The sequence below is a fragment of the Cynocephalus volans genome, chromosome 6 (assembly GCF_027409185.1).
Source record: "Cynocephalus volans isolate mCynVol1 chromosome 6, mCynVol1.pri, whole genome shotgun sequence".
NCBI lineage: Eukaryota > Metazoa > Chordata > Mammalia > Dermoptera > Cynocephalidae > Cynocephalus > Cynocephalus volans.
In genome coordinates this window covers 151,466,999-151,490,062 of record NC_084465.1, presented here as the reverse complement: position 1 = coordinate 151,490,062, position 23,064 = coordinate 151,466,999, and the positions used below count along the sequence as shown (strand labels likewise).

Below are 23,064 nucleotides of genomic sequence, written 5' to 3'. Positions count from 1 at the left end.
TCCTATTTGTATACATTCATCTTTATTTATATCTTAAATCTGCAGCACTTAGAATTTCTTTCACATTATTTTTTCTTATAGAAATACTAATTGTTTGTTTATTTTATTTAAGCAGGTTTTTGTGTGCGTGTGTGTGCGTGTGTGTGTGTGTGTGCGTGTGTGTGTGTGTGTGTATGTGTGTGTGTTTTAAAGATGGATTGTCTACCAGTTACTGTTCTTGATGCTGGGGATATCCTAGTGATTGGCAGACTTTTTGTCAAGGGTCAGATATTCAGTATTTTAGACATTGTGGGCCACTGAGGCTCTGTGGCAGCTGCTCCACTCTACCATCATGGCATGAAAGCAACCATTGACAATATGCAAACAAATGAGTGTGGCTGTGTTTCAATAAAACTTTATTGACAAAAACAGGTTGCTGGAGAATATGACTATTGGGCTGCAGTTTGCCAGTCCTCACCCTAGAGAATCAAAAAATAAAAATGCTTGCCATCATGGGTTTACATTCCTGTGTTTCTCATATCTCATGTCTAAATTCCTTCACCTATGTTGCCTGTTCTAATTTTGGAGGGGCAAGAGTCTACAACTTCTTCTTTTTCACTTACTGGTTGATAAGCCTCTTTTGTAGCTACATATTATTTCCCAACAACGCACACCCCTGATTCTCAGGAATTCCCAGGAAGAAGGAAATAGAAAAAACAAGTAAACCCATTTACCATCCTCCAGTGAGTATTAAGTACCCACAGAACTCTCTGTCCTAAGATCTGATTGTCAATCATAAGACTTAAGGAAAAATCTAAAGTCTCACTTAGTTAGGAAATCAGGCCCGGGTAAGATTTAGAGTGAGTGAGTGAGTGAGTGAGTGAGTGAGTGAGTGAGTGTGTGTGTGTGTGTATGTGTGTGCACATGTGCATGCCTGTGTGGATCTGGGTTTGTTTTCAGCCTTCTGCTATGGGGGCTTGTGCTGGTAAATGCTCTACTTATTAATTACTTCTCAACTTATTATATATATTTTTAACAGATATACCATTATTTGATTTGTCTGATTAATTTTGATTTTTATCGCAAATGTTTTTTCAATGATTTATTGTCAATTTGATATTCAGAGTTGTTGGGTGAAATGTCAACACTCTTTGGAAAAGCGTCTTTAATTGCTGTGTTAAAGTTTCTTTTCATGACTTTTCCCTTCTAGACTAATTTTTTTGCTTACTTACATTATTGTACATAAATTCCACCATCTAAGCCCCCCAAAAATCATACAGTAAGAGAATATTTTATGATGTTTAGGATTTTTGAGTTGAAATAAAAGTGACCCCTTTTGAAAAATATGTATTGTATGTATTATTATTATTTGTATTCTACAGATATGTATTCTATACTAATCTGAATATAGATTAATTAGAAAATGATTAGTATAGAAAAATCAATGAAATATAAATTTGTCTTCTGCATCCTGGATGCATATTTTGAATAATTTTTCTATCAAATATAGACTAATGTTCCTCTATCTACAGGACTAATAGGAAAACATCTTCGGAAGGTCTGGAGACATAACATACTCATCCATCTAATTTTTCAAGCAAAATCTGAGCTCAGCTCTCCCTTCTGCTAAGACTTACATGGTTATAATTACTGTTAGTTATAACCTTTAGTCATCTAACCTATACTTTATCACTTTTTGCTCTATAACACATCCAAAACAAAAATGTTATTTTCTTTCCAGAATTTCTAGTTAGAAATTTTGTATTACCTCTCTGTGTCAGTCAGTGACTGACTCCACCACATATTAAGTCATCTTGGTATCGGCAGAGGGGTTGTTAGGAGCAGTCCACGATACCTGGATGGAACTTAGCTCTGTCTTTTTACTAAGTGTGGCCTTGGGCAAGTTAACTTCGTCTAGCCTCAGTGTCTATATCTGAGGGAAGGGAATCACATGACTTTTTATGGTTTAAATAAGAAAATACATGTAAATCATTTAGCAAAGTACTTAGCAGTGGCAGCTAATAAGAATGATCAAATCGTGAGAATATATTTTTTCTTCACCTTATCTTCTGTTATGTGCCTTAAAGTCCCTCCAGTATTGCTTGGTATTCTGGTTGTCTAGGTAGGTAGTGATTAGTCTATACAATAGGGGGAAATGATCATTTTTTTCTTATATCATGAATCTGAGAGAAAATTTACTGTGATATCATAAATTTGAGAATCCCGACACTCACTTGTTTAGTTAATTGGGTACATATGTTAATGAAATATTACAGCTTATTTGAACTTCATGGAAGTAGCTCAGAATAAATATGCTCTTGAAGTTTGAGTACTCAGTTTTAATTTCATTACTTTTGAAATAACACAATTTAACTTTATTTACTGAATCAATAGTCTTTTGTCTGAAAGTTTCAAACATGCATTCTCAGCTGCAGACTAGTTTGTTACCACAAAACACCGTAATAACTGCATTTGCTTTTGAGAAAAAAGTTGTATTTTACATTTTAGGTAAAATTATGCTTCTTAAATTAGTAGCAACATGGTATCTGTCATTTCTGCCCTAATGTGAAAGGATTCTCCATTTTTATTTACCGTTTTTGGCCTACTTTATCTCATCCATTAATTTTTTTTTTTTTTAATGAAATTTTCATTTTAACTTGGAATTCCTTAAAACTTTTTCCATTGGCATCCATTATGTTGGTGGCTGTGGTTCTCAGGGACCATATAGGTAGTTGATGGCCCCCATGTGTAGCACTTAGGGAGGTGAGAAGTTCTTGTTGTTGGGATCCCATTCCGCCCATTCATACTCCGCCTTCTCTGTAGTTGTAGTGTTTATACTGTGTCAGCTTTTATTAAGATGAATTATGATCATTTCCATACAGCTGGGTGGCAGTTGTGGGAGTTTACATTTTCAAAGCAAAACTCAGACTAACTCAGCCAATTTAGATGTCAATAAAACATTTGTTACTTATTTTCAGTTTTATCATTGGTTGTAATTTATACTTAGAATCGAAAATGTTAACATGTGCGAGTGAGTTTTTTTAATTAAGTGTATAATTAGACTAATGAACCTTGTAAAAATGTAGTGGTGCAATCCTTAATATAATCTAAGCAGTTAAATTTCTAATTATGCATCCAAAATCATGTACAAAGATGCAGCATTTCAATGGCTTGCTTTCTGCATCTATATTCTTCCTTGTGTTTTTTGTTTTGTTTTCTTTCTTTCTTTTTTTTTTTTTTTTTGAGAAACGTTCAAAAACTAAGAAAGGCTTGAAAAAAATGTGTGCAATTGCATTTTTTTTTGTTTTTGAAAAATTATAAGTGAGATTAGTATGCAGTGGACAAATTGTTTTTTGTTCTTTTGGGTTTTTTTCTTTCTTTCAAATTTTGAAAAGGGTATTAAGGAGTAGGTTTGGGGATGTTTCAGATCAACTAGAAAAAAATCCGTGTGCCTGAAAGCATATGAGCTAAGTAAGGTTTACATTAAATTCATAAGGAAGTGGAGGAAGTTCTGTTTTACATATCCCTAAACCCTATCGTCATTTCTTCATAAATCTTCCCCTTCCCATGAATAAATGCACCATGTCTTTTCTCTGTCAGCATAAGGCAGTTCGGGGTCATTCTGCTTCTGAAATAATTCCCCAGACAGAGCTCACCCCAGCTCTAACTTTTCTTCTCCCCTCCCTTTTTATGTTTTGCAAAGTGGCTCCTTATTGGTTGCCCCAATAAGGAATTCTGGTACTATCTGCCCAGAAGTAAACAGTTCTCTTTACAGCCCACTGATGTGCTGGAATGTTCAGAACTTCATTAGCTTCAATTATTTTTTCTAATAAAAGTCGTGCCAGAGCCACAGCACCATAACTAGTCAATTTTTTTTATTACTTTAGAGCAAATTCTAGTTGCTGGTTGAGTTTGCAAAATATATACTGAAGATTTGTTTTAAATTGTACTATTAGAGATAGCTTAAATTGCAAGTGGGAGGTATGGAAATATATCTGCTTGCACACACATTCTTCAGGCAGATGAAAGTGGCTGTTTTTGCAACTTCCTGTTGATTTCCCTTTAGAGGTTCTTTGCATTCTCCGTCTAGCTGTTATCTGTTCCATTTTCCTGTGAGATTTTTTTTTTTTGATAGTTCATTCCCATTCCTTTTGTAATCATTTTCACCTAGTGAAGCAAATGAGATAATTTTGCAGATTGTACCACTTTACTTTTAAATTATTCCATTCTTTTTGAGAGAATGATTCTAATAGTGTGGTTACGTACTTAGAAATCAGCAGGCTACTAACTTCACCTTAATTCTGTCTGTTCTGTTGATTCCATGATCTCTTGCTGTGTCTCTCAGGATGAAGTTCTCCCTTGTCTGCTCTCCCCCCGACAGCCCAATCAGTTCTCTAGTCTTTAGTACCGAGTAAAAGGTTTCTGAGATTTTTGCAACTATTATAACAATGTTTGATGCTAAAGCCTCGGTTAATAAACTTTCATTATATTTTCTGCAAATGTGAGTGTATTTATTTATGATTTGTATGCTAGGATTACTGATGCATTTGGTCATATATGAGGACTTATTTAGAAAGGCAACCATTATATAAATGAAACATGGAATGCTTTTTTTTTTTTAAACTTTGGATTATTATTCTAGAATGATTACCGGGGGGGAAAAATGGAGTTAAAAAAGAAAAATGATTATCTAGATGAATATAAATTTATTGATCTAATTATCTGAAAAGAATTTTGATGTTACTCTATAATTAAAGTACAGATTTCTAAGTTAGTCTATTTTAAAATGTCATAAATACTGAAAGGATCTTTTGGAGATAAATGTTAACTGCTGAGTAATTTTCATGAAACATAGCCTGTGTGTATTCTCTAAAATTGCTCTGTGGGCTATTTTAGATTATACAGAATATTTCAGAATATATAAAAAATACTAATTATTAGTCACTTTAGATTGCAAGAATGTAACCATATCAAATGTAACCAATCAAATCACTTATCATTTCACCAATTGAAAACTAAGTAATTAACTGGAGCGAGTGTTGGTACGGCATATTTTTTTTGCAGGGACTGAATGCATGCCCTTGAAAAAAGTGTTCTTTCATTGGTGGGTCTACAGCCACCTGTAGAGGTGGCTTTTAGCAACAGATGTGCCACCACTTGTGTGGTTATGATTATCTGTGGGTGACTGACGCTTCTTTTCTTTTGAGGTGTTCTTTTACATGGCTGCTTTGAAGTCACCTTCAAATATCTTCCCCAAATTCCAGTGGTATCAGTAACTGTGATTTAATTTCTCATATTAAGCTTTCTCATTCATCAGAATCACAGACATATGTTAAGAATTTGTTTGATTCCACTGATAGAACACTTTGTTCAATTGCAGTTAGAAACAAACAATAGCAAAGCCTAAGGAGATAAATTGTGGATATGATGACATTTAAACTTAATTATTGTTGTGGAATATTATGGAATCTTTTCCTTCCAAACATTGGCTGAGACAGTTAAGTTTCTCATGCAGCTAAATCAATGCACTTTTTTTTCTTACCTTTGAGTTGACAAAATTTTATGTATTTACTTGTTTCCAATATATGGTGGTAAGTTACTCAAAGTTACTTACAAAATATTCTTTTTACTAGTCACTAATATTTTTAGACTCTTACTCTAGTACGTGCTAATCCTCAACTGGTAAAATTATTAAAGACAATTTCAGTATTATCTTATTATTCTTGCAAGTTGGTAGACTTGACCCTAGTATAATGCCTCTTTTTTATATTTATTAATAAAAATTAGAATGCAGTTAGTCATGACTTTATAAATATTCATGAAAGAAACAAGGTTAAACTTCAAAATAACAAGTGAAGCGGGACTTTTGCTTCAGTTCTATTCATTTTAGTTCAATCATATCTTTAGTTTAAATGATACCTTTGTGGAAAAAAGTATCTGAATCTCATTCCGTTCACTTTTATTCTGGTTTTTAAAAAGCTCATTAGAAATAGGAGATTGTTTGTCTCAGCTAAACTCAATTATCCAGTCATTCAGTTGTTGTTTATAAAGACCTTACTGCTAAGTGCTGGAGCACATGTTGCTGAATCCCATCTTCTCTATCTTCTAGGAGCCTACAAGGCAGAGATAAGGTGTGTGTATAACAGGAGGATAGATAAGTGGCCGCAGAACAGATAAAACAATTACTGTATAGGTTTCGAAGAGGAGGCTATCTATTTCGATATATTTCTACTGGAAAGCATATACAAAAATCTGCAAGTTGTAATTCTATTGGAACAATATAGAGGCTACTGGAAATTATGGTGTCTTCAATTTTAATTTATGCAGGATTCTAAGTTCTAATATCCAGGCATTTTTGTCTCTTTATTAGGATTATGAAAGAAAATGCAAACTTTGGAGGTGCCAAAAATTAGTTTACATAAAAATTTTGACATCATAGTACAGAATTTATGCCAACCAGCAAGCAAACAGTAGCATCAGAACTGAGTAAACACTCCTGTTGCTCATACTGTGATTCAAAAAGTATTTACTATTTGTCACGGGATATATGCAAGTAGAATGTGCTGTTAGTTAAGCAGTTAGTGTTCTAGAGCAAGTGCACTAGTAATTTTTACTTTTTACTTCATCTGGATCTCTAAAAGTTCATTCAAACTTTTCTTTCAACCTGAAGTTTGAGAACACAAATGGAAGAGAAGAATGGTGACTGCCATTATTGGAACCTCCCACTGAGTTTCTCCTGTCTTTCTTCAAGTGGGCATGTTGGCAATAAATTACTTTCTTTTGTGAGACCTAACAAGTTTTGAAATTCAGAACATTAGGTACTATCAAATTCAAGTGCCAAAACACAGAAACTCTTCTTTTCTCTAAATCTTTCCTATGATCCTTCTCAAACTTACAGTGCAATGGGGTTAGGTTTTCCTCGTTACCTTTGCTTTTGTGGAAAGACAGGGGCTACAATCAGCAATGTACCAGCTACCTTAAAACAGAAACCTGCCCAGGCCATTCACAAATCCATGATCATCCATGCTCCACCCTGCAATATCTGCTGAATCATTAGGCAAGCTCTGTTTGGAGCATTTTTAAGCACAGAGAATACAGTTTGTTTCAGAAATGTAATATTGATGAGCCAGAAAATGATTTCTTACATTTATTGAAGGGATCCATTGCTATACATTATTCAGACTGTTGTGATTTTTGTCTTGGTGTATTTTAAAATATATTAATAGTGATTTAATGCATCCCTTTGTAAGGAAGCCTTTGTAACTATAACTCCAGCATTACAGCAGTAGGGCATTATGCATGGTGGAAAGATTACATGTGTAACCATTTGCATTCTTAATGTTCCAGAACCCTGGGGTTATTAGTAAAACGATTGGAGAAAGGTGGTAAAGCTGAACAAGAAAACCTTTTTTGTGAGAATGATTGCATTGTCAGGATTAATGGTGGTGACCTTCGAAACAGAAGATTTGAGCAGTAAGTGTGTACAGGCTGCACTGCCTCTCTTGCACACCTTAGCCCTGATAGAGTGCATTCCATTGAAATGCTTCCAACAGCATGTCTGTGATCTCTTGTGTACTGGAAAGGAGTATTTTTTGCCATTATCTACTTTTTAAAAATTTAGTCAAACTCAAGGTAATTACTACCATTAGACTATATTTCAAAATACTCTCTGAATAATAAAGCTCTTTTAAAATATTATGGAGCCAAGTTAGGCTTTATAATTTTGCTGCTTCCTCATCTTTTGGAATATTGACCAGTGTGCTCATTTTTATTATACTTTAACTCATACTTCAAATTTGCACGTAACATCTCAGTACAAATAAGCAGAGAAAGTTCCTTTGAAACACAATATTGTGTTATACTCAGATTTCCTTTATCCTGATTCAAGCTTTTTTTCAATTAAAAAAATAAAAATTGGCCAGTTCCTATAAAAGAAGGCATGAGTGATCAGAACTTTTAAGTGTGGGGTGAGACCTAACTGGAGAACTGGTGTGAGATGGAGCTGCCTCTCAGCTGGTCATGGGGATAGCACTGAGACCCGCTGCTTTTAACATTTTGAATCATTGAAGCTGGATTGGTGTTCTGGAGATTTTTGCATACACAGACTTGAATTAATTTTGCTGATAAGTAATGAATAGTTGCTTTCTGTAGTTTTCTAAGTTTATTTATAAAGATATTTATTTCTTTGAAAATTCAAATGGTCTCTCTATAAGGAAATTTTATATCTTTTACAAGTTTCATTGGATAATGTTGTAGGGAGGAAGTTGGATTTGATTTCTATTAATATTGAAATTATACCTCCATTGTACTTAAAATTGTTTAATGATTTACAGTTGCAAGCACAGTATTTTATATGTAACTATAGATAATTTTGCTATTTTTATTTAGAGAATGAGAAATTTATATTTGGAGAAACAGCTATGCTTATATCTGAGCTTGCAAACTTGATTGATTAAATGGGTTATTAGAATTTTGCTGTTCAGTTTGAAGTCTGTCAGATCTTATTGCTTAATTAGTATACTTAATTAAGCTCATAATATCTTCTAGTCTGCCATTCTTAATTTGCTAATTTTTTCTTCTTTCTCAAACCCAGAGCACAACATATGTTTCGCCAAGCCATGCGTACACCCATCATTTGGTTCCATGTGGTTCCTGCAGCAAATAAAGAGCAGTATGAACAGCTATCTCAAAGTGAGAAGAACAATTATTATTCTAGCCGCTTCAGCCCTGACAGCCAGTATATGGATAACAGGAGTGTGAACAGTGCAGGGCTTCACACACTGCAGAGAGCACCCAGACCGAACCAGCTGCCTGAGCAGACAGACTCAAACCCACGACTACCTCATAGTGCACACCCCTCTGGAAAACCACCCTCAGCTCCGGCTCCAGCTCCCACACCACAGAATGTATTTACTACAAATGTAAGCAGTGGTTATAACACCAAAAAGATAGGCAAGAGGCTTAATATCCAGCTTAAGAAAGGTACGGCCTATCTTGTTTTTGTTTTATGGAATTTATTTTAAAAGTCACTCAACTAACCAATAGCACCCCAAGTTTTATCCCATTATTATGTGAAAGAATTGAGATACTTTTTTTTTAAAAAGCTAGTTAATATATTTTAAAATTTATTTTTATCCTTTTTCAAATTCATTTTTCTATGTAGAAATTTAAATGTGAAAGTTCAAAGAATAAGACTTTAAAATTTAAGTTTGCGAGAAAAAGGTAGCAGTTACCCCTGCAGTAAAATTTTTGGAAATGAATGAAAATGGTTTTAGGACATTACTATTAAACCCAAAATAGTAGCGAGGATTTGACTGTATTGATTGACCCACTTGCTGTCCAAAGACAGCTCTCAAAGAGGACTTTAGAGGGTGTCCACCTCCAGCCCAGTGCTTTGATGATGGGGAGTGACTGATTTGGGCAGGGCTGTCATGGTTCGTGGTAGGTTGCTGAGAAGCCAGTCCATTGCCTCTTTCTCTCCTGCTTTTCCAGAATACTACAGTGTTTCCCTTTCTTAAGGTGATGTGTGAGGTTGTGATGGGGATTGCTAGTTCTTCATATACCTTGTACCAATGTATTTAAGTAGCCCCTTCCCATAGATGGTGGATCTGTGTGTCCTGGGAGCATGCTTTTCAAGTTCACGTCCTCCATGGCTTAGAGCAAATGCTGGACTGGACTTCCTGATTTCCAACCCATGTTCCCTCTAGGCACTGAGAGACACTTTTGCTGTTCATCATCAATTTTAGCTGAAGTCTTTGGTATCTTTTAAAATTATGTCTTTCAAAATGGTGTCATTATAAAAAAGATTTCTCTTTTTATGAGCTTAACCAACTCCTGCAGTTGGATGGAAATAAATCCAAGAGAGGTTGGGTGATTTCTTCAGGTATCGTGGCTACTGGCAGCAGATTCTTACTAGAATGTTTTCCATATCCTGATATCCAGACCATTGTTTTTTTTCTATTTGGGGTAGCATTTACAGGGTTGTAAACTCTGGGACTGCTAATTCCTTTCTAAATCATATTCTTTCATTGAACTTTATGTGAACCACAAGTTTCTTATTTCTGGTTACTGGCTTTTAAGCTCCAGATACTTGGTTGACATGATCAGGAGTTGACAGCTTGCCTCCAACCCTTGGCAAATCCACAGGCATATCAGCAGAAACCCCCTCAGTTCTGTCAATTCCTAAATGAGGGAAATAGCAGATCTTCTTTCCCCCTTTTTCTCTACTAATGACAGGCTCTAGTTTTTAACCAAAAACATATCAAGAACTGCAAAGAGAGTTGTATAAAAAATAAAATTCTGCTTGGGATCCCTCAACAAAGGTGCAGTGTTTTACTTGGCTATTGTCATAAAGGTATTAGTTCATAAATATCTTTTCCCTTTTACACTGATACAGTGATATTCATTTACTTAATTACAGTTTTCACACAATTAATATATTTAGCAAATTGTGATATGATGTGAGCTTTTTTAATGAAGTAAAATTTTATTTGCCATTAAAAGAACCATTCTTTTGAATATAAGAATTAAGTTTTATTTTAATATTGTTTTGAAAAATACAATTTCATTTACATTAGCTAATTTAGAACGACTGTGCTTAATCAATATAAGAAAAATGGAAACAATGGTTTTCTTTAAAATATTTTTCTGACCTTGAGTAATCTAAATGATGTAGAGCTCCATAGATCTGATTCAATTTTTATTTAGTAACTATGGGAATGTGTGACAAAAAGTGCATACTGCCTGTGCATGCTGCCAATACTTACAGATATTTTATATAAAAAATAAATTATGTTTACTGTAACTAAGAGTGAAGAATTCTGATTGTACTTACAAATATTTTATATGAAAAATAAATTGTTTACTATAAGAGTGAAGAATGCTGATTGTCTTTGATTAGAACTAAATACAGATATTTTAATAATGATGATTGTATGAAAACTGAACAAGCTATCACTGTAGCTAGCATATAATATTTTATTACCAATTATTGTTACATTTAAGATTTTTTAATGAAGTACACTAAAAACGTAGGGTGTCAGTGTTAAACTTTAAACTCAGTTCAAAAGGAACTAATGTGCTTTGAGTGACAGCAGTTCTTCAAAAACTGGGATCAGCTCTTGGTACTAAAAAGAGAAGCCTTCAGGATAATGATCCTCTGGCCTAATTTTGAAACTATGTCATATAACATGACAAAGTAGAATAGCCTCAATGTACTTGCTTCCATAATTATGATTTCTTAATATTTATTGCCATTTTGGCATTCTCAAATACGCTGCTCTTTTATAGAAATTAGCTTTTTAATAAAGTCAGAGGAGAAGGTCAGTAATCTGTTTCAGTCAGTGCAAAATGTTTTGTTGGCTTTGCTAAATGAAAATTGATATCTATTTATCTTTCTTTTAAAGGTCATTGCCTGAACTTTTAGCTTACAGATTTAGGGGTTATTGCTGATATTTTAATAGTATTGAAGTTCATCTAATAGCCAGCCTTTGTAGTTCATACAAATTAATATTGCAAAAGGAGAATAATTTAGAATTCTTTCTTAATAAATGTTATTGCAAGTCATTAGAGTTCTACGAAAGCTCAGAGACATATAGAAACATCGCAGCAGAATAAATAAGATTTCATATAGACAGTATGCCATTCAGATCTTCGGCACAGAAGATTTAAGAAGTTAACAGTCCAGGCACATTAACGTGAATTCAGACTAGAAGTAAATGCATGTTTCCCTTGAACTTGAGAATATTTATGGTAGATTTTGTTACAGACAGAATTATCGAGTGTGTTCTTATCTACTTTGTTTCTTTTTTAACCCACATTTTTTTTGCCCAACATTGTTTGTTCAATTACATTTTATACTTTTTATCGTAGTTTTATACCAGTGCTGCATCAAATTAATGTATTCTTCTTTAGGTTTTTCACCTTTACATATATATCTCTTTATTCTTCCCATAATGAGCAATATTTGCCCGAATATTACTTTAAGTGAAATGGGAACTTATGTCTTAAGTAATTTTTTAAAAAAGCTTAAGTAGAAATTAATCATTATTAGAAGTGTTATAAAAATTATTTGATTCAGTAGAAATTAGTCAGTACCTTCACATTTTTTTCCTTGACACATTTTGGCTTATTGTGCTTTTTGGTTCTAGTGAGATATAACCCCTTTCCTACATAGTATTAAACTTATAAAACTGCCTGCTGATCAAGATGTCAGAAAGACAACTGAGAATTCCGGTTCTACAAATCAGCAGAGTAACTTATAAATGTCATTAATTTCAGTACTTTTAAATGTAACAGGGTGATCCTCAGATGTGGTAGCCATGATCTGAGATGGAATCTTCACTGAATAATTTACCCTTTTTTTGAGAAATATACATGGTAAGATTTAGGTGAATTAGCAAAGAACTAGTCAGAGATAATATGATTTGTCCTCTTAGTTAACTGCTGGAGTAGTTATGGATTTGGGAGGCTCCACTCTCTGTATCTTGAACTAATTCTTGTTCCCTTTCTACTTTTTCATCTTTGTAAATACTTCTCCTCCCTTGCCCTCACCTCCTACTGTTCAAATCTGAATACTGTTATTGCACAATAGTACTTGATTTTTGAAGTACTATAGGTTTTAACAGATTTTTTTTTTCTTCATGTAGAGAAATTATGTTCATTTCATAGTCAAAGACTTAGACTGACTTAAAAACTTTTAGCAGGCATATTTGTATATTAACTTTTATCTGTCTTTGAGAAGACCGCCATTTCTTCTTAGATTAATGACTTTTGATGTATAAGCATCTTAAACTTTCTGTAGTTGAGTCACTATGGAAAATTTATTGCAACTTTTAAAGTATTTGAAGAAATGTAAGTCATTGTGAAAGTTAAAAAATGTCAAATTGAGGTAGAAAATAATTATATATTCTTTATGTATGATACACCTATAAAAGTCAAGTTGTCTTATTTTATATACTTATGATTTTTGGTTACATGTTTAGGTACAGAAGGTCTGGGATTCAGTATCACTTCCCGAGATGTAACAATAGGTGGCTCAGCTCCAATTTATGTGAAAAACATCCTCCCGCGAGGGGCTGCCATTCAAGACGGCAGACTTAAGGCAGGAGACAGACTGATAGAGGTGAGTGACTTTTCTAAGTAAGATGTTTCATTATTCCTGAAAAGTTGCATTGTTAGTCAATTAAAAAAAATTGTTTTTGATAAATTGTGAAATTAAATTGTGTGTTTTAGCAGAAGTATATATCACGGACCAATGTATTTTAGTTTTACTTTTTAATTTTTCCGTGTTATCTGATGAGAAATTATCTTTTCATTTAGTTTACTTATACATTTTTAGTTACTCAGATATTTGGTTTATGAAATAACATAACATTTTGCCATTATTTAAGTACAGTGTCTGTACTTATATTTCTTGATGACTATATATATATGCCTGGCAATATAGAAATTTTATCTACTTTGTAATCAGAACAGAGACAAATGAAGTAAGTGAAAACTGTGTGTCTTGATGAAAGGAACAAGGAAATTTGAAATGGTAGTATGGAGATGGGACCCAGTGCAGTGGTGCTTACAACTAATTGATCACAGCCAGCCACAGATTTCTTTATTCCTTCTCTACTCCCACTGCTTCACTTGATGTCACCTTAAAAAAAATAGAAATAGTAGCATGGTGAAATGAATTGAGACATAAAAGTCAAATGGCAGGAAAAAGAAGAAAAACAGTTTTTGAAAATTTCCTTTCTCTACCTCATAAGTTTCGGTTCATTGGTGGTTGAGATTATCTTGTAACTACATAAACATACATGTTTTCTGTTTGTTTAAAGATTTGTACAGGATAGAAAGAATGAGAAAAAGTATACTTTAATAGCCATTTTTCTTAGTGTCTTCTTCAGAAAACAGTTTGTATTCTTAATAGCAGATATTGTGTTTCCTAATTATAAACTAGTATTCATATACTAATGATGGAGGAAACTTTTACCACATTATCCTTTTTTCTTGCAGTTTTTTTTTATATATAGTTTTAAACTCTCCAGATTGAACTCTCAAAGTTTTCCAGAAAAGTCATGGAGCAAAAGAAAAGCTTCCGTAGTTTTTTTTCCATGTCTACATTTTGGGCCTAGATTGCTTAAATCTTACTCCCTTACTTTTTGCCCTGTGCTTGTGACATTTTTTAATAGATGCTAAATAACAGGAAAGGTTTGAGTACAAATTTTGGTTAGGATGTTGCTTCCAGAAAGAGCCACTTGTCCTTGGGTTGTAAATTGAGTAGTATTAGTCCAAGTTTGCAAGTTATTTAGTAATGTTCTTTCCAGCCAGCCACTGGGGTGAAGAAAAGAGCATATTTAGGAAGAGTCTCAGCTAGGACTTGAACACAGTCCTGGCTTCTAAGTCCAAAAAAGTCTGTCCTTTTCTGCCTGCCTGCCTCCCTCCTCCTCCTTTTCTGTTTTGTTCTTTCTAAAGATAATAACTTTATGTTTGACTCTCTCTTTCTTTTATCATGTAGTTGCTTTACTTGCAGCACATCACAAAGACTTTCGTTTTTTTTCTCAGCAATGGGAATGGCCTGCAACCTGTATTTCTTCAGTTAGGCTTTATTTCCTATAGCTGTCAGCTTTGTCTTAAAACTGAAACTTTATTTTTGTGTGTTTTAAACCCATTCTTCTAGTATCCATAGTTGTATCTATACAATATGAACAATTCTGTGGGAAGTTTTTCTGAGTTTCTGTATTTTTGAAATCCTACAAAGAAAAAAGTACCAAGTGACTTTTTTGTCTTTATCATCTAGAATTTTTTTTTTTTTTTTTTTGCTTTATTTGAACTCATTACCTATTTCCTGCAATTTCTTAATAGTAGTATGTGGAGCTATATAAGATTGTTTTAGCCAAGGAGGAAAGGTTCTGAAATGTATTTTAATTGCAGGAAAATTTTGATATACAGTTTAAGTAATATATTTATTTGCGTTGGACAAAATGCTATTTTTGTCTAAAGAGAATAATATAGAGTACTTTTTAAAAGAAACTTATACTCTTATTTTGATTAAATATATAGTGCTTTTTGATAATGATGTTATATTTCTTATGAGATTAAAAATAATAAGATTCTCTAAGAATGGCTTGTTTTAAATGTTTTTCCTGCTAGAATTCTCTTATAACATTGAAAAAAATTGAAGTGAAATATTGCTTTCCATCTTAAAATGTTATCATTATTTTGTAGTGATTCTTCTTTAATGTTTAATGTTTACCTTTTAGGAATAAAAAGTTTTCGTCATAATTTTCAGTAGAATTTCATTGAAAGTTAAAATATTTATACCAAAGCATTTTTGGTGTGTTTTTACTATCCCTTATAAGAACAATGCCTTTTTAATTTTTATTTCTTTTCTAACCACAAAAGCTTAGTGGCTACCAGGTTGTGGCAGAATTTAGCATGGAATGAGTTATGAAATGAGCTCCATAGCAGACGTGGTCTGTCCTTCAATGTGTGTCTTTTCTTCTGTTTGTACAGGATTGCAGCTGAAAACTTTTTATTTGTTTTAGGTAAATGGAGTAGATTTAGCAGGCAAATCTCAAGAGGAAGTTGTTTCCCTGTTGAGAAGCACCAAGATGGAAGGGACAGTGAGCCTTCTGGTCTTTCGCCAGGAAGACGCCTTCCACCCAAGGGAACTGGTGTGTAAATTTAGAGCAGATGAAAGATTTTTGATAAACATGAGCAAGAGATCTGGGTTAGCTACCTACCTTATTGCAAATATTTATTGAGACCTCTTCCAAGGAGTTTCTATATTTTATGTTTCTTTCAGCCCTAACTCAATACAAGCATCCTCAGTTTTAGAAATGGATATTCACAGTCATGACTCTAGGGGTATTTAAAAATCAGATGTTGGAATACTTTCTAGGACTGCAAATGTTTATCACTGTGCACTCTCAGATGGACTGATTTAATACAGAGACGTTGATTATTTCTTAACTGTCACTTCAAAGGCTGTTGTTGAAAGCTTGCCATCTTCTCCACTACATATGACAAATTTTCATATTTCAAATTTTCATACTACATGTAGCTAAGCTTGCTTATTGTTGTATGAAAAGGAGTACGTTTTAAGAAAAATTATTACCAGAAATAAAAAGACCTAGGTGTCAATAAGTCCCATAGCTATTAATTACCAATATAGGTAACATTATTTGGAATGACATAAATGAAGTGGAAAGGCTTTTCTTTGCAATCTTTTTATATATACATCAATACATCTAAGTACTAGATGGGCATTTACATGATACTGGTGTGAATGAAATATGTATATTAAATTTATGTAGTTCTGAATGTTTTCCTGCAAAAAGTGTTATGTTTCACTTGTTTATAAAAATGACTTAATTGGAGGAATTGCCATTATCTTTTGATGTGGTGAGAAAGTTTTTTTATTTCAAGTATAGGTGGTATTTTAAATATTTCGAAACAGATTCGACTTGGATCATGTTAGACTATTTGTCAACTCTTTCAGCTAGCTTTTAGCTTTATCTAAACAACAATTAATCTGTAGTGTGACCAGGTTTTAGGAGCACAGTTCCCAAATTTGTCATATAGCCCTAATACTGTTATGTGATAATTTCAAGTATGGATATGTCATGGTTGGTAAATTTTCTTGTTATTTTATATAAAATAAGTATTTCTATTTTCTCTAGATAAATTATATCTTGATATAAATATTTATTAAAAGATAAATTTCAGTCATGAATACCCCATCCCTTGGTTACACGCAGATCTAAAACTTCATATGATTTCATGGAAATTTCAGATTGTGATAGGATTGAAAAGTGAACACTTTTGTTTTAAGTAGATTTTGAATAAATTATGAAAACTTCTTTATATCTAAAAATGTTTAATGCATTATTGCTCAATTTAAATTCAGTTTTCCATTTTCCCCCCACTGCTATCCAATTTTGTGCTTAAAATGCCACCTGATCCTAAATCTGGAGATGTCTCTATTAAATTGTAAATGAGCACTTAAAAAAAAAAAAAAAGCAACTAAACTCTAGACGTAATTTGATGAAGGCTTAATTTTTCCTCAGTGTATCCAAGCCACGATCGTTAGCATTATTAAATTGCCAAAGCTTAAACACTGCTCTTCAGCAGTCTTTTCAAGAGTTAGTGCCAACATATAGCCAGCTTAAGGTTATGCAGGTTCTTCTTGTCCAATTTTGATCTTCCAGGCTTCTGTTTTTCCCTTCTGCTGCCTACTTTTTTTTTCTTGGTTATTTAATTTATTGCTTGTGAGCTTTTCATTGAGGAGTGAGCCAATAGGTGGTCAGTCTATTAAGCACATTGCAGCTGCTTTTCAAGATTTAGAGAATAAAATCCTGAAAACTTAAAGGGGGGCATTTAAAATTATCTTTGAATCCATTCAGCATAACTCTTTAATTATCTTTGAGTCAAATTAACATAACTCTTATCCTGTTTGGGTTGTCTGTTTAAATTCTGTGTGTCTAAACATAAATACTTTTGTCAATATGGGCCTTTTTTATAAATCAACCTTATAAGTTACCTATGTAATTAAAGCAAGTCTGTATTATATGGGAAAAAATTACATTTATCTCTTGTGTGATATTTTAAAGTATAAAGCTAGTGGCTCAGACTGTGGTTCAGACTGTTATTATCTGGCCTAGCTATCAAATGATCCTATACCTTAAAATTTAGATTTGATTGGGAAAATTAAAAAACAAAATTAGAAACAGTGCTATGATTAGGAAAGCAGTTTGGTGAGATTTGTTTTCCTTCAAATAATAAATTAATGCAAATGAGCAAGTAAAAATTTACATATACAAAAATTTCTTAAAATATGCACATTAATAGACACATCAGTGAAAGTTTGGAAGACAGAGTAATACATCAGCCATAACATAATCACCCTTTATATATTTTGTTGATTTTAAGACCCAACAAAATTTCCTTTAAAATAAAGCATTTTGTCCCTATGTGTTGAAGATAGCTTTGGTCAGTCCGTATTTATGTTTTTCTTCAATTCTTCTAGAATGCAGAGCCAAGCCAGATGCAGATTCCAAAAGAAACGGTAAGAGCTTTGTCTTTTGCAGGATGCAGAGATGTTGAAAGATAAATGGAACTAACTTCTTACTAATTAAATATGAAGTTACTTGTCCTGCCTTTTCCTGGCTCATAGTAGTTAATACATGGGTTTATTAAACTCCAAAGTGGTCTTATTTTAAAGTGATTTATTGTTATTACCCCAAATGGAGTATATTTGGTCAGACTGGCATTAAAAAAAAAAGAGAGAAACATTAGAGTAGTTTTCTATACTTGCATAATAAGAGGGACCAAGAATTGGTGAGCTTAGTAGTTTGACAAATATGCATAGTGTTTCATGAGCTGTGAAATGCTATAAGTAGCTACAAAATGGGGGGGGAAACAAAACCTGATTTAGGCATAGAAACAAAAGGGAGGGCTTATAGTACAATAAAAAACTATCACAAACAGGAAAATTAAAATGATGTCAGTCATTAGGCTAAACATTGTTGTCATAATAACCATAAAGGGGGTAATTTCTCTGAATAAAAGTCATGTACTCACAGCCCAGATTTAAGTGCAAACACAGTTGTGTCCTTTTTAGGAGACAAATCCTAACACAGAGAACTGAAGGAACAAGTTGAGTTCTAGTAAGCAGAGCTAACACAGTGAAAGCAAGGATTGCCATATCAGTCTCTGAGATGATGTGCTTGCTACCTGGGGTAAAAGGAGCGGGCATTTTATGCTGACACATAAGATTATCCATTAGAAAGTCTAGCAATCAGGATCTTTTCTACATAAAACAACATAGCACAAAAACATATCATTCCCAAACTGTTGTAAGTAGAAAGAAAATTTAACAAAACCATATCCACAGTGGGTAGTATTAGTACATGTCTTTCCAAAAATTGTCATATTAAGTAGACAAAAAATGTAAGAATTTGAATAACATGGTTAAGACGTTTGATTTTCTGTTCAAATTTATAAGCGACCACTTTGAACTAATTAGTATTATTTTCAAATATGTAATGATTCTAAAAATGGATGACAAATCAGACTCAGAGGAAAATATTACACATTAATAAGAATGGGTTGTAGAAAATTTATAGCCTTAATTTTTTGTTTATAAAACAAGTTGTTCAGTGATATTTAATCAAAATCACAACAGTATGTGTGTGTTGAGGAGGTAGGTTAGGAGGGGAGGGGAAACTGGACAAATTGATTCTAAAGAATAAGATGGGATATAAGAGCAATTTATACGATTTTTAAATGTAGTATTTAAAAGACAATAATTATGGCAAAGTAATGTAAAGCTGCAATACTTAAAGCAGCATGGTATTTTTACGTGAATAGACAAGTAGATCATTTAAACGGAGTAGCAATTATAGAAAGACATGGTATGTATATGTGTGTGCATGTATATTAAAAATGGCATTTCAAGTTAGTGGTAAAGGATGATTTACTAAGTGTTTAGAACAATTGGTCATTCACTTAAAAAGTTAGGTTCCTTTTTCTCACCATACATACATCAAAATAAATCCTAGTTGATTATGAAATTAAACCTTAAAAATTACTAAAGTCTTAAGAGAAAATATATGAAAATTTTTCTGTAAACATTGGGTAATGAATGCCTGTCTGAGCAGGACAAAGCCAAAATGTTGTAAGAGAACTGATTGACAGATTCATGTATATATAAATATATATAAATAAAAATTTGAATCGCAGTAACCATACCATGAAATAGTTGCAAGATAAATGCTAGTGGGCGAAGTATTTGCAATGTGATCTTTGGATGAAAGGCCACTCCTTTGTGGTCTGGAATCTTAAGATCATAGAACTTTTTGGAAAACAAAATGACTTCACACATAAACTACGTCTGTTCATGTCTAAGACATGATATAAGCAGCAAAGACAGGCATGTTCTTTCAAAACATGTTCTCCATTCTGTTGAGGAAACTGATAATTCTCCATAAACTTTTCAGTCACTAAGAAGGAGCTTTAAATGTGGTGTTCCGTGAAGAAATGCAAAGTCCACTGCAATCCACAAACCTTGTGTGTTTATGATAACATGGCCGGAGCAACTGACAGTCTCCTTAAAGAAGTCATATGCATGTGTGTCTGACTTCTGATTACAAATGGAATTTTTTGCTAATAAGAGTTTCTCAAACTGAGTCAAAAGCATAGTTTTGTTTTAAAAAAATTGTGTTGAATTTTATTTTTTATGTCCTCTCATATTTGTGCCTTTCTTTGTGCTCTGGCTATACAATACCATTTTTGGGTTATAGGAGGCTTAATGTTAACATTATAATTTTAAAAAATTGACTGAGGCAGGATCTCTGTGTCTCTTTGGACTTTTGATGGCAAGGGCCTGTTAGAGGCATTTTATATATTGCTAGTTCTTGGCACATAGGAGAACTCAAGGAGAACTCCATGACAGGCTTTCACTGTTTTCTTAAGTGTTTCTTAGTGATTTTCTTATGTTTTACAGTCTAGATCTATGAAATCCTAGATTATCTTTTTTTTTTTTCTCTCAATGCCTAGAAATAGGGGGTAAATGCACCAATGATTTCACCCCAAATCTGAGTCCAATGACCAATTTTCATTTCGGACTTTCTCAAGGTTGATTTTGGAGCAAACCCTGTTTGTAAAAAAAACCACAGGAAAGGTGCCTGTGGGTATAGTTATGTTTCTTTTTCCTTTCTTGAAGAGAGAAATACAAGAGTACTTTAAAAAGTTCATAGGAAGATTTATATTATTTTTAATTCTGTTTTTCCATGAACTTTTTGAAGTACCTTTTATTATTGCTGTTGGGAACCATACAAGATTTAGAGAGACACACACAAAATAGAAGATAGGTTTTTTTCACTTTTATATGTTTACCATTGTTTATGGCATTGCAGTACTATCAATGACTGATATTTATTCATCTGTTATTGTGCTAACCTCTTTATGTGTTATCTCAGTTAATCTGTACAATGTCCGTAACTTAGTTGATAATATTATCCTATTTAAAGGAAAGGAAAAAATAATTAAACTTAGGATGCTCCAAATCTTGTCTGACTCCAGAATCTGCAAGCAGATTTTGCTTCTCCTCAATACTGGTTGTGGCAGAACAGTTGGATGTGTGGAATGAAAAACAAAAATTGTAAATATATATTTACAGTTTAAGGTAATATGGTATGAGTTCCACATTGGATGTTGATAAACTATGATTGAATTTTGCTAAAGTAAATAAAAAGGAACTCCATGCTCAGATGGCATCTTATTAGTAAGATAGTGAGAAGAGAGCACGCCCCCCCTCTTTTTTTATATATCACCAGTGGATTGATATGTCTGCTCTATTAGAACATGTATTTAGTATCAATGATTTCTCTTTACTGCTCCACGGACAGTTTTGTCCTTTCCCAACCTGTTGACCAACTTTTGGTATACTTTTCCCTTATTGAAGTTACTCTCCCTTTTTTTGCCTGCCCATATGGGCAAGTAACTTCAAAGTCCTATTTACTTTTACCTATTTCATAAGGCTTTCCCAGACAGAAAGTAATGTTCTCTCCTTTCTCAAATTCTTTTCATATTTGTCTCTGTTTGTTGTTTGTAGAATGAATTTGTCTTTATCATTGAAATACTCTGATATTATTTAAATTTTCATGTGATTGTAAGCATCTTGAGAGCAGATATGTCCTAAAGCACAAAGCTCAATTTGTTTTTTGGTTGATTATTATAATGACCCACAACTGATTTAATATGAAAAATAAAACTGACCATTAAGGTTAGATGAATAGTAGACCTTTTGAATTTCAAAAGGGGGTTGGCAGGCTCCAGACCCAAGAGAGGAGGTGATACAGTTCTAGTCCAAAGGCCTAGTAGGCTAGTAGACCTTTTGCATTTCTGAGATGTAAGTTCCTTGTACATTTTCCAAATATTGTATAAATTAATGAGAATGAGAGATTCGAATCTCTAGTTTTAGGTTATCCATTCAAAATTAGACAGAAAGCTAAATTATTTAACAAAGGCCCAAAGTCACCTGCTCCATGTGCTGGACAAATTCCTTTGCCTTTGAAAAACCTGTGAAGCTTATTCACTTGATGGGGGAATTGTGTGGATGTCCAGATAGGACTAGACACTACTTGAGTGTGTTAGGGTTCTCCAGAGAAACAGAACCAATAGAGAGAGAGAGAGAGAGAGAGAGAGAGAGAGAGAGAGAGAGTGTGTGTGTGTGTGTGTGTGTGTGTGTGTGTGTGTGTGTGTGTGTGTGAAGAGATTTATTATAAAGAATTGGCTCATGTGATTATGGAGGCTGGCAAGTCCAAATCTGCAGTGTGAGCTGGCAGGTTCAGGACCCAAGAGAGGAGGTGGTACAGTTTTAGTTTGAAGGCCAGCAGGCAGACACCAAGGAGAGCCAGTGTTCCATCTCCATTCCAAAGGCCAGCAGTCTGGAGACCCAGGAGAGCTGATGGTGTAGATAAAGAATGAAGACAGTCGAATGGAGAATTCTCCCTTGCTCAGGGAGGCTGGTCTCTGTTTTATTCGGGCCTTCAACTAACTGAATGAGGCCCGCCCACATTACAGAGGTCAATCTGCTTTACTCAGATTTCACCTAAATGTTGATCACGTCCACAAACACCATCCAAGTTGACACATAAAATTAACCATCACAATGAGGTAGCACATTTACCTACTGGCTGTCAGACCTTGACTTACCAAAATGCCAGTTTATTCCCTGGGCTTCAAATAGGACTAATGCAGCCTTGCTTTAGATGCCCCCAAGAACTCTGGGGTCAGACCCTGTAAGAATATAATTGTATGTTAAACACATTTAGAGCTATTGGGAGAAAGTAGAGCTTTAGAAAATAATGTAGTTTAGAAATGATACTAGACTAAGGAGATAATAAGATATAATACACAATTTAATTTTAAGAATTCAAAATACATTCTATTTTTTTTTTTTAAATTTTATTTTGTCGATATACATTGTGGCTGATTATTGCTCCCCATCACCAAAACCTCCCTCCCCCCCTCCCCCCCAACAATGTCCTTTCTGTTTGCTTGTCGTATCAACTTCAAGTAATTGTGGTT

The 23,064-nt window shown here is 33.6% G+C and overlaps 1 protein-coding gene across 17 annotated transcripts in view; it reads left to right on the top strand.

Annotated features, from left to right (window-relative positions):
- PARD3 (par-3 family cell polarity regulator) overlaps positions 1-23,064 on the top strand; it is a 635,972-nt gene that overhangs the window by 360,730 nt on the left and 252,178 nt on the right. For 11 of the 17 annotated variants that reach the window (XM_063101399.1, XM_063101391.1, XM_063101398.1 and 8 more), the window contains exons 8-12: positions 7,327-7,452; positions 8,573-8,961; positions 12,963-13,102; positions 15,516-15,644; positions 17,999-18,037. In XM_063101399.1, coding sequence (XP_062957469.1) covers positions 7,327-7,452; positions 8,573-8,961; positions 12,963-13,102; positions 15,516-15,644; positions 17,999-18,037 — 823 coding nt within the window. The remainder of the gene's footprint in view (positions 1-7,326; positions 7,453-8,572; positions 8,962-12,962; positions 13,103-15,515; positions 15,645-17,998; positions 18,038-23,064) is intronic. The other 6 variants (XM_063101404.1, XM_063101401.1, XM_063101396.1 and 3 more) reach the window with 1 other exon arrangement.